Source organism: Haliotis rufescens, unplaced genomic scaffold (genome assembly GCF_023055435.1).
Source record: "Haliotis rufescens isolate VD_foot unplaced genomic scaffold, xgHalRufe1.0.p SCAF_18, whole genome shotgun sequence".
NCBI lineage: Eukaryota > Metazoa > Mollusca > Gastropoda > Lepetellida > Haliotidae > Haliotis > Haliotis rufescens.
Genome location: NW_025963868.1, coordinates 24,843,523 through 24,856,763, shown reverse-complemented (window position 1 = coordinate 24,856,763; position 13,241 = coordinate 24,843,523). Strand labels below are relative to the sequence as shown.

The 13,241-nt window shown below is 37.9% G+C and overlaps 1 protein-coding gene and 1 long non-coding RNA gene across 4 annotated transcripts in view; both read left to right on the top strand.

Moving 5' to 3' along the window:
• The window catches only part of LOC124132928 (hemicentin-2-like), a 62,194-nt gene extending 59,718 nt beyond the window's left edge, over positions 1–2,476 (top strand). For all 3 annotated transcript variants that reach the window (XM_048398461.1, XM_048398460.1, XM_048398459.1), the window contains one exon: positions 182–2,476. In XM_048398461.1, coding sequence (XP_048254418.1) covers positions 182–204 — 23 coding nt within the window. In that variant the 3' untranslated portion in view covers positions 205–2,476. The remainder of the gene's footprint in view (positions 1–181) is intronic.
• Positions 2,477–4,546: 2,070 nt separating this feature from the next.
• On the top strand, positions 4,547–7,385 carry LOC124133028. Its single transcript, XR_007221799.1, has 2 exons — positions 4,547–6,290; positions 6,821–7,385. It is a non-coding gene; the product is annotated as an uncharacterized LOC124133028 (long non-coding RNA).
• The last annotated feature ends 5,856 nt before the right edge of the window (positions 7,386–13,241 follow it).

The window sequence follows — 13,241 nt, the reverse complement described above, 5'->3', positions numbered from 1 at the left end:
GACATTAGTCCGGACTAGTACATGTAGCCACACACAGACAATGATCTCTGACGCGACGTTAAAACCAATTTCCCCTCACCTATTTTCCAAAAACTCGTAGTGTACCGACTATTGAGTCAGGGTGCCGTTTCTCTTCCAATGTTAAAATCCAGTTTTTAATCTGAATTTATTTCCATTGTAGAGGACCTCTACGCTAACTCATGATCATCACTGGGTGAGAGGAAGATGCCAATTTCTTTCAAGTCAGATGCCGATATTTTTGGTAACTTTGCAATTACGGATGTACTGTCAGTATGCGATATTTGGTGTACTGTCAGTAATAGTGGATGTACTGTCAGTATGTAATTACGGATGTGCTCTCAGTATGAAATAGTGGATTGGATGTGCTGTCATCAGATGCGATATAATTGTTTTTAAGCTCCAAAATCCGTTTGTCAGTCTATGCATACAAAGTATGTACGCATACTAAATTAGAGTTGGTTTGTTGATTTGTTGTTTAACGCCGCACTCAGCAATATTCCAGCTATATGACAGCGGTCTGTAATTAATCGAGTCTGGACCAGACAATCCAGTGATTAATATCATGAGCATCGATCCAAGCAATTGGGATCGATGACATGCATAAACCAAGTCAGCGGGCCTGACCACCCGATCCCGTTAGTCGCCTTTTACGACAAGCATAGTCACCTTTTACGGCAAGCATAGTCACCTTTTACGACAAGCATAGTCACCTTTACGGCAAGCATAGTCACCTTTTACGACAAGCATAGTCACCTTTACGGCAAGCATGGGTTGCTGAAGACCAATTCTACCCCGGATCTTCACGGGTGACTAACCTAGAGGGCGGAGAGTAATGCATACACATATAATGCATGTCTATTCACTGTATCGAACGTGACAGGATGGGTAGAATGCATGCTTCTGCTGCAGTGCAAACTTATAACGTTATAGTACAACAATAAAAGAAACAATGTTCATTATTTATCACCAGGCGGAACAGCAAGGGGACGTGACAGCAGTTGTGACATTCACGGTTACCTCCCCTGTTTACATACACTCGATGAATATTATATGTTCCATATTTCTTCTTGAGTGCTTTTCTATTTACGTGATACTCATCTAGTCCTTTTACGTTTTTGTTTGTTTGCTTGATTGTTTGTTGTTTAACGCCGCAGTTAGCAATATTCCAGCTATATGACGGCGGTCTGTAAATAATCGAGTCTGGACCAGACAATCCAGAGATTGACATCATGAGCATCGATCTACGCAATTGGGATACGATGACAGATAGCCTGACCACCCGATCCTGTTAGTCGCCTCTTACGACAAGCATGGTCGCCTGTTACGGCAAGTATGGGTTGCAAAAAAGGCAAAATCTCGGTGAAAAAGTCTAAAACCACAGTGGATATATATATATATATATATATATATATATATATATATATCAGATCCCCTGCAACTGTGGCCACCAATACATTTAAGAAACCCTGAGACCCCCCAATACCTGATTCAAAGAACATCAGACCTCTGTTTGCAAACTAAACCTGAAAACCGCTAATACACTGTGGGGCACTGCTAAGTAAAATCAAATCTTTTACTCCGATACGATCCCCATGTGCGTGACGTTCACAGGAATACCTTCATGGGACCTGATGTTAATGAGATTGGATATAGTTCACAGCAACCACTGGATTGTTTACGGGCCGCCGTCAAATAGTTACAATATGATATAAACATATTTATTTCCATAAAGTGGAGGGATTGGCAAACAAGCAAATGATGCTTATCTGAATGCCTCTCCCAAACATGATACACACACACACAATACAATGTATTCACAGTGACATGAGAAATAGCATACATTATATATATATGACATTAAAGATAAGTATTGTTCTGTAAGTGTTTAATTACTGGATTATTTTTCATAACTACAGTTACGTTATTATTTACATCCAGCACAACAACATCACAGTATTATATAGCAAAGCCAACATCTCAGACAAAATCTCTAAATCGGCAAGAAGATAGAATAAAAGTGTGCACTGATTTCAAAATTTCAAGATTTGTTACTGTCGTTAAATGTGAATTACCATTTAGAATTTAACTTAACGAATTTTTACGAAAAAATACATATTTTGCCTTACTGTACCGTTTAAGTACACTAGTACAATAGTTACAGTATTGCTGACTGGCGCGAAAATCCACAAACAAACAAAAACATTTTTATTTCTTTTATCGCCGACTTCACGAAATAAATTACTATGTTGTGGCTTAAACGCTTCAAACGATTCATGTATTTGAGCACAACAGGACAGGTGAATGCGTAATTAAATGCAACCACGACACATTCCATGTAAACACGTTTACTGATAAAGAATGACATGACAGCCTTGTAAATATATGCAGAATTATGTAAAAATCTGAATATTTTTGCTTGTTAATTTGTTGTTGCAATAAAATGTTTTATCACGTATATACGATTTAGTCATTAATAAACAAGAGACTGGAGGGTCCACCGTTACTCACTCTGTTGGAACCAGGTTCCACGAAGGTTATTGTTACCCACTTGTTGGACACAAGGTTACAAGAAGGTAATTGTTACCCACTAATTGGACACAAGGTTACAAGAAGGTAATTGTTACCCACTAATTGGACACAAGGTTACAAGATGGCGGATATGCCAATTCACACCGAGTAAGAGAAGGACGAACATATTCAAATACATCAGCAAATGAAACCAGGGTTGGTTGGTTGGTTGTTTTACGCCGCACTCAGCAATATTCCAGCTATATGACAGCGGTCTGTAAATAATCGAGTCTGGACCAGACAATCCAGTGATTAATATCATGAGCATCGATCCACGCAATTGGGATCGATGACATGCATCAACCAAGTCAGCAAGCCTGACCACCCGATCCCGTTAGTCGCCTTTTACGACAAGCATAGTCACCTTTTACGGCAAGCATGGGTTGCTGTGGGACGTGATCATGCATACTAGCAATCACTGGTTTGTCTGACTCAGACATGATTATCTACAGGTCGTCCCGATAGATTCTGTATATTGTGGACAGCACATGAACGAACGCACAATCAGTAAAAAGTATCTTCAAATCTACCTGTTTAGTTAGTCCCGGCCCAATTGATATAATCAGGAACACCCACTGACAAGACAAGACGATACCATGTCACATACCGTGGAGACGTGACGTGACGTACTACACCCCACTCAGACACGATGTACGATGTCGGAAACAAAAACTTACTCTGAAAACATTAATATAGATATTGTTAGTCCTGATATTTCAGAGGCGCTACGTACCGTGGAATACAAATTTGATTATGCTGACGACGGAGCCCAAGAATCTTCTGGATTTTTTCAAATTGATCAATATTAATTTCATCAGAACACCTTTGCTTTGATGCAGGCATTGTGGTTGGAGACATGCATATAAAGCTCTGATAGTAGCTAAAAAACACATTTCGGATTTGTTGCAAAATTATTCATTTCCGGACTATTCTTGAACAAATTATTTTTCGAACAAAATTGTAACCAACTCAAACCAAACTTCATGCGTGAAAACTTTATTGTCTTTTTTTCCATTTTACGTGATTTTCTTTCAAATACAACGTTTCCTAAGCCAAAGGTGATCACCTGTCAGTCGTATATTGATTGGTTGATCATCTGGGGACTGACCCGTAAAGATCCGGGGTAGAATAGGTCTTCAGCAACCAACTCTTGCCGTAAAAGGCGACTAAGCTTGTCGTAAAAGGCGACTAACAGCATCGGGCGGTCAGGCGCGTTGACTTCGTTGATGTATGTCATCGACCCGGACCCGTGAAGATTCCGGGGTGGAATAGGTCTTCAGCAACCTATTCTTGCCGTAAAAGGCGACTTTGCTTGTCGTAAAAGGCGACTAACGGCATCGGGTGGTCAGGTTCGCTGACTTGGTTGATGCATGTCATCGACCCCCATTGTGTGGACCGATGCTCATGATCTTAATCACTGGATTGTCTGGTCCAGACTCAATTATTTACAGACCGCTGTCATATAGCTGGAATATTGCTGAGTGCGTCGTTAGGGGCTACTTTTACCTTTCTAATCATCACTTCCATGAACACTACACAATTCCACACAGAGGAAAACATTTCTGTGGGTGGATCTGGTCTGACTTCTATTATCAAGGGCTCTAATGATGGCAGGTGTGACGGATCTAGGGGTTCGATTAACCGGACATGGTGTCACAGTTTGCAAATCCATCACAAGATATCCTTGTCAAAAATAACAGTATCAATTTATTTACATCGATTAACAGCTCAATTTAACTAGCATATATATATATATATATATATATATATATATATATATATATATATATATATTTAAATTACACAATAAATATACAAATACAATACTGGCGCTAAAGATAGCTTTGTTGCAGTGTGGTTGGCTACGTTGAATACTCACAATATATCAGAATTTTGGTTTTCAATTCCATATTATTAAGGCGAACTTTCAAATGTTACGCCGAGTAGATTGAATATCAAACGAGACTCAGATTTTTATGAGCTGACCAAACTGATAGAAAAGGACATAAAATCTTGACACAAACTCCCATTTAAAGTACAACAGTTTCCAAACGATTCTTCCGGCGTTCAGCACCAGGGCCTTTGCAAACTATGCAAAGTTAAATGAGTTACTCTGTGTGTGACATGGCATCGTCTAAACAATATTTAGCCATTCAGGACAAATTGCTTTGATACATAGAGGCTAATTCATGCTTTTTGAAGATCGAGAAACAATATGGGGTTTGAGGCTTCACGAGACGAAATATAAATCGTATTCGACAAAAAAGCATGAAGTAGTCTATTTATTATATACATCTCCCATTTTTACATATTTTGAATTGAAATTTAGTCAGATCTTTCAACTACAAAAACGGCGATGATATTTCTCGCGTCGTGACCTGCTCATATACGACCTGTCGCTTTCACTACGATTAAGTAAATAGTTCACTCAATTTATACTCATTTCAAATTGTCAAAGAAAACAAAATACAAATGTGAATCAAAAACATTTACTCAAATTGGCATTTTATCAATTTCTTAATTTATTATTGCATACAACTCATTGTCCAAACAATGTTTCGCACCAACGTCAATGCGCAGGAATACATAATAATCCATAGTCAGCTGATAGTGTTCAGAGAAAAACAACGTCGCACACTCGCTTCGCTTCGAAAGTTTGAACTTTTGTCAACAAAGTCAACAACGTAAAAGGATATAACAAACACTGAATATGAACGTGAAATGGTAAGTCCAAACATATTTTGTTCTCAATATTTTACGACGAACATTATTTATGCCATATTTCAAGATGATCTTGTCATTCCATTGCAAGCATGGTCTTTTCAATGGTGGTAACTCGTCTTCACATGTGTTTGATGTTGTCGCATTTGCAGAGTGTTTTTCGGAGGACATTGATACATTGAACATGTCAGGTGATAGACATATGGTAACATTTCCGTTGATTGTATTTCCAGACAACAAGGCTTGTCAGAAAATGTTGATTCTGAAAGCGGTTGGACACAGATTGCATCGCAAATCCACCCTGCATTGGTGCCGAGTCCGGATTTCGATCAGCTGTTGTGACTGTGCTGCTAGCGGTGTTACTGTTTGACAGAATGCGAGATATTCCCTTCTGCTTTTCAGTATTCATACTTGAGTAATTATTTATCGAATTCACGTTTTTGTGGCCTGAAATTTGGTAAACAAAATAATTCAAAATAACATTTTATCCATATTTTGAAAGGTGAATGAATGATATTTGTATTTCTCTTAAGAGTATTTTATTATTTATTTGGTATTTCATTACTTTAATGTCTTAAAACAACAAGTTTATAGGATGAGGCCAATAGAATTTTCAAATGTTTATTTTTTTTACCGATATGTTCTCATAATATTCAAAACAACACATTTTAACCATTGATATTAAAAAAGGAAACTAAATTTGTTATTGTCCCCAGACTTATTAAATAAATGTAGATAAAATTAATGTATATTTTCACTTCAGTGGAATACCAACCTTCAAAATTTATTTCTAAATATGTTTTTTCAATATAATTTTATTGTTTTAATATATGTAGTATAAATATTTCATAAATTCATTTTTTTGTTTACAGCTGTCATCTCACCAGATATCTGAATGATGTCATTGGGAGAAACGCCGCTGTCTGTTAACTTCTGGACCAGGTGTTTCCTCATACTGAAAAAAAAACCAAATGATTCTGGTATATTCAATATCATGCCATTTATTTGATATATATTACCTAATTTATTTTGACTTACTTTATGGCTGATTGTCATTGTATTTCCCAATATTATACTAAAGTGTTTATCCAAAACTAATATAGATATTAAAAATTTACCTGTATGGTTTCAATCTTTTGTCATCAGCTATGTCAGCACCTTCTGTCATAGCCTTCATAATTCCATATAGCTTGTTGACACCCAGTGGGGCATTTTTGTACCAGTACGACTGTTCCTTCCTGTTGTTATTGACTGCTAGAAAAAATGGACTGTCTGGTGTACAAGAGGCTGGTGGTCGTCTTAGTCTACAATTTATATGCATTGACAGGGCATTTTTCCAGGTCCTCTGGTGTTGCATAGGCTCTTGGTTTTATTTGCCGTTTATTTTTAGGATTATCCCCAGGTCTTGTTTTTGTTTGTCGCTCACTTATAAAGATAAGATACTCGGATCCATCATCATCATTTCTAATGACAATGTCTCCCCATTGTAAATTTCTGGTTTCCTTTCCAGTTCTCATGCCGAAGTTCAGATAACAAATCATCCACATGGTGTGAAGGAGGCTGAGGGGGTTATCACCTCCGAGGGTCTTGGCATCGTACATGGCATCAATAACGTATCTGACAGCTCTTCAGCAGCCTTAGGTTTGTTGCCCTTCCCATTGATTTAAGTTCTTTTTGTTTGCATTTGAGTGTTTCTCTAGATCTTGCAAATGTGATATCGAAAATGATGTTAAATGTAGAACCAATTTGTTTCAAGTATCTTTGTAGGGAAGATTGGTAGCTTTTTAGACTGACTGGTTCATATTCTGATCCATCATTTTTTTTTACTGACAGAAAAAATCTTGACAAATAGGAATCTAAAGATACTGCATCGATTTCTTCAATTTTTCTAGTTTCCCCCTCAACCATCACTAGGTACTCACTGATAATTCTAATGTCTATATCTGTCTTCTTTCTTGTGTTTTCATTTTCCAGATCTCGAAGAAACCTTGAAACATCATCATCACTGATAGATGGATACTTTTTATTACCAAGTATGCTGTAATCTATTGCAGATAATAAATTATCCACATCATCTCTCTCTCTGTTGTCGCTCATTTTGGCTAGCAGACGATCCAAGGGATGTAACCATGAAAATATGTCCCTTTGTATCGAGGGGAAGTAACTCGAGATGAAAGTAGTTCCGGTCCAAACCTTATATTTTAACCGGTGAAAATATAAGCTTATATTTTCACTGCAGTGAAATCTCATTTTTCAAATTTATTTCACAATACTATTTATATTTTCACTATATATCTATATATTTCATACTTATGTATATAATAAAACAACGTCTTCATTAATTTAGCACAGTTATTTAGTGAAACGAAATGTAATATTAGTGAGAAGCAAATTATTATATTTCTAAACGGTATAATGGCATCAATTGTATAGTGGATGACATCAGATTCTTAAATTGTGATAAGCAGATCATTCCAGAAGGAAATGATATTCAGTTTGGTTGGTTGGTTTGTTGTTTAACGCCGCACTCAGCAATAATCCAGCTATCTGACGGCGGTCTGTAAATAATCCAGTGATTAATATCATGGGCATCGATCAACGCAATTGGGATCGATGACATGCATCAACCAAGTCAGCGAGCCTGACCACCCGATCCCGTTAGTCGCCTTTTACGACGAGCATAGTCACCTTTTACGTCCAGCATGGGTTGGTGAAGAACTATTCTACCCCAGGAATCTTCACGGGTCTGCATCCCTTGTGATGAAAGAATCACTGTTGATTTTTCCATCACAAGGGATAAATATTTCAAGGTTACATCTATGAAGGATCTTTTTAATACTATTAGTTCTCATTTAATAATTTTTTTAAGGAAATAGAGTAAATTTTGTTAATTGTTTTGTATAAAATAAATGACTTTTTAACATTAGTAGAATAAATTTATATCTTTGATTGTTCGTCGCTGTGTCCTCGAAGGGGGTTAAAGTAGTGTAAAATTATTGTCGCCCTGAGAGGGTATCGTTAGGCCATATCATTCGAAGTATGTTATTCCTACTATAGTTTTAATTGTAGAATATGTGTTATATTAGGCTAAATTTGTCAATAATCCCAATACCTGAAGGGAAAATCCGACTGGGGTCCATGCAGGAAGCTGAAGTACTGTAAGTCCCCATGGTCCCTAGTATGGTGATCGACCTTCAGGTGCTGGCGGTCTATAGCCCGTTTTTATAATATAATGGGCCCGTGAAGATCCGGGGTAGAATTGGTCTTCAGCAACCCATGCTTGCCGTAAAAGGCGACTATGCTTGACGTAAAAGGCGACTAACGGGATCGGGTGGTCAGGCTCGCTGACTTGGTTGATGCATGTCATCGATCCCAATTGCGTGGATCGATGCTCATGTTATCAATCACTGGATTGTCAGGTCCAGGCTCGATTATTTACAGACCGCCGTCATGTAGCTGGAATATTTCTGAGTACGGCGTTAAACAACAAACAAAACAAAAACATAAAAATATAATATAATGTTATGTATAGTGCTATTTATTTTATGATTACATACTAGTTTTAAATACATTTCTGTGATAAGTCTAGTTATTTTACTGTCCTACGTTGGCAGGTTTTTATGTTGGTCACTATGTATTTATTATGTTTAACTCTTGATAGTTACGATATGGCTGAAATATTTACAAGGCTGTCATGCCACTCTTGATCAGTAAACGTGTTTACATGGAATGTGTCGTGGTTGCACTGAATTACGCATTCACCTGTCCTGTTGTGCTCAAATACATGAATCATTTGAAGCGTTTAAGCCACAAATTAGTTATCTATTTCGTGAAAGTCGGCCAAAATACTTCAAGAAACAGCCCTCGGTTATACCTTTATATTCACTAAAAGTCCCCACGGTCCCCAGTATGGTGGCCATACTTTGGTTGCTGGCGATCCCTAGCTCGTTTTTATCATGTTTTCTTCTGCATAGTAATAGTGTTTTATCGTTCAATACTAGTTTTAATTATGTCTGTGATACTCTAGTTATTTTACTGTCCTTTGCTGACAGGTATTTTAGAAAGACTACACGTATTTCGTATGTCTGTTTAAATTGTTGTAATCACGATATGGCTGAAATACTGCCGATGTGACTGTAAATCTTAACTCACTCACTCACTTTAAGGCACTTGTTGAGGCGTTCTGGTCTCCGTGTATATGTTTTGGGTTCGACAGTATCCTACCCATGCTCGTGGATTTCACCGAAGGACTAAACGTCTAAGATCTGCATCACTTCAGGATTTCCTCCCACGAGTGGCATAACTCAAATGCCGTTAAAAAAGGTTTAAGCCTACCTCTAATAATCACTCAAAACAAAATTATTGGGGTTTTTTATAAAACGAAAAAAGTGTGTGTCCCATACGAACGTATAAAAAATCAGTTTAGTAATAGAGCTTTTTCTTTTGCCTCTGAACTTTATTGACGTTAGCTGTTCCAATATTATCATGATATTGAATCTGGAAGATTGAAGCTCTCTATATTTGTGTAATAATTATATCGCTGATAAATTCAATGATCTTTTTACATGTCCTGCATTTGAATCAGAAATATGTAGATAGAATACTATTACGAAAGTCGTAATGCCTGAAACGCGTGATTATTCAGCGCTATTTGAAGCGGAGTATTCAGATCGCCGTCGAAGTTTATTAGTTTTGGGTTTTTTTCGTATATTCATGTAGGTTAAGGTAATAAAGGAAACAAATATAGGTATAACCAAAAGAGCTTCAAGTTGTTCATGTTTGTGACTTAGATATTTACAGAAATGTCTCAGTAGTGTTACATTTGTTTAGACGTGCGATCGGGATCTTAATTTGTCACTGTTTGGCGAAATACACGTGGTAATATTTCAATCTGAAATTATCGTAGAATGAACACGACGTGTATGGTGTACATCTTATGTACCAACGACGAACATCAACGTTGTGATACATCTATGATTGGTTGGTTTGTTGTTTAACGCCGCAATCAGCTATATGACGGCGGTCTGTAAATAATCGTGTCTGGACCAGACAATCCAGTGATTGATATCATGAGCATCGATCCTCGCAATGTGATTGGTTTGTTGTTTAACGCCGCACTCAGCAATATTACAGCTATATGACGGCGGTCTGTAAATAATCGAATTTGGACCAGACATCCCAGTGATTTATATCATGCGCATCGATCCACGCAATTGGGATCGATGACATGCATCAATCAAGTCAGCGAGCCTGAACACCCGATCCCGTTTGTCGCCTTTTACGACAAGCATAGTCGCCTTTTACGGCAAGCGAGGGTTGCTGAAAACCTTTTCTACCCCGGAATCTTCACGGGCCTCTCGCAATGTGGAATCGATGACATGCATCAACCAAGTCAGCGAGCCTGACCACCCGATCCCGTTAAGAGCCTTTTACGACAAGCATAGTCGCGTTTCACGGCAAGCATGGGTTGCTGAAGACCTATTCTACCCCGGATCTTCACGGGTCGATACATCTATAAACAACAATATACCATCGTAATATCTTAATCTTAATAAAACACAGCTTCGCCGAATCAACATATTTCGAACTTTCCCCACTGTTCCACAAGCTTGCTATCCTCTGACAAAGCCATATTATGGTCTGTTATGTAAGGTAAACTAAGGTTCAATATTGTAGCCATATCTTCACAGCATCAGTCTTAAATGATTGATAAAAGAAATTTTATATCATCCTGCTTAAAATGTCCATAAATAACCAAAGACATGTGGAAACAACACACAGCATATACTTGATGCATAATTCTTGTAGTTATCAGTGTACGACCCGTGAAGATCCGGGGTAGAAAAGGTCTTCAGCAACCCATGCTTGCCGTAAAATGCGACTATGCTTGTCGTAAAAGGCGACTAACGGGATCGGGTGGTCAGGCTCACTGATTTGGTTGATGCATGTCATCGATCCCAATTGCGTGGATCGATGCTCATGACATTGATCACTGGATTGTCTGGTCAAGACTCGATTATTTACAGACCGCCCTCATATAGCTGGAATATTGCGGCGTTAAACAACCAACCAACCAACCAACGAAGTTATCAGTGTACAATTGCATTTTTAAAAAATAGATCGTCCTGCCCTTCGACGGGCTTTAAGTGGTGTTTTAATGTGTTAGACAAAGAAACGAGGGTATTAACCGCATTCTCCATACACTGCAAACACGAAAACGTCGGACGGAAAAACGACGTTATTTGGACGCTTTTAAACCATCGTTTTCCGTCCAAATAACGTCGTTATTTGACATCGGAATTTACTGGGAGAGAACGATATCATCAAGCTCCTCCCTTTCGTGTTTGACATTGTCAATCAAGCAACAGCGTCTACCGGTATTCCTGCTTCTCAGATTTCATTGGTCAGTTCTCGCGTCTTAGATTACAGGCCCGAGTTTGACGATGTACTCGAAGCGCTCAGCGGAAGTACTGAAATCAATCGTTCTGCGCATGCGGATTGCTTAATGCCTTGTCCTAATTTTCCGTTCTGTGCATGCGCGATTTCGCGTATTGTTTCCACTATGTCACCACTATTTGACAATTATTCATAAACACTGTCTCCTTATAAGTTCGGAATCGTACAATGACGCTTTAATTTATGGCAGGTACTTGATCGGCACGCGTTTCCCATTAACTAATACAATGATAACGGTAATAATTTTAGTCAAAATAATTAGGAAAGCGCAAGGCTCAGGAACGTCTGAGTATAGGAAAAGGATTTATAATTTCGAAAGTTATATAATCGTCAAATACGCAAACGAATATCAACCGGCTTTTAAAACTTATTTTTGTAGAAGGTGATCTTGGTGTATATTGCCAGATATTATATGCATATACATTTTTCCGATATTGCTTATTTGTAAAGTACAGATTCTCGTAGTTTTAAGGGTTGAGATAACAGACGTCGATGGTTAATTATCAATGGACAAATTAAAGCTAAAACTTTTCTTATGAAATATTGGTAATGGGCAATGGACAATGGGCAAACGGGAGGCTGGGGTAATTAGCGCCAATTACCTGTTGGCTTCCCTTGTTACGTTTCCTCCTTTGCTGTCTTTTTACTTTTGTTGTTCTTACAGGTACATATATATCTTCTCTGCCTCATAGCGTTAATTCACCTGATGAAGGAGTAAGTTTTTACTCCGAAACGTTGTGTTCCTCATAATAAAGACGTTGACATCCATACATTTTTTTCCTTATGTGTTTCACTTCTTAATGCCTTCAAAGCCTCAATCTCAATCTAGCTTTGTTTTTAAATGTGGAGATATTTGCGTGGAATATAATATGGTCATGCCTATAAACATTTGGGTCTTTGTCTACATGAGCATTTAGATATAAATTTCATAGCTAAGGAAATTGCTAAATCTGCAGGGATGAAGTACACTTTATAGCAAGCTGTGATCCTTATTCACACTATAGATTTTCGTAATGGAGATCTGTAACTGAAGTTTATCGTAATTTTCCCCAACTCTCACCTCCTGACTAGCTGAACGTCTTAGTGCATTCTGATGCCATTGTAAAATTCCAGGCTGCCCTTCTTTCTGTGATGTTTTGACGGATGAAATCTATTGCGTTATAATACTCTCTGTTTGCTGATATTTAATATGTACATATTGTAAAATATTTACGATATTTTAAACGTATAATTCGATACATGCAATGCAATCTGGGTGCGGATGCATGGAGGCGGTTATAGTTATAGTGCGATGGATGTAGGGGAATGGTAGGAGGGTGTATGTATGTAAGCACGAATACCGATACATGAAGGCGGATATAGCTATAGTTCGATGGATGTTGGGGAATGGTGGGAGGGTGGATTATGTATGTGAGCATGCGCATGTATCCATGATGGCTGACGTAGACATAATGAGATGGTTGTAGGGTTAAAGG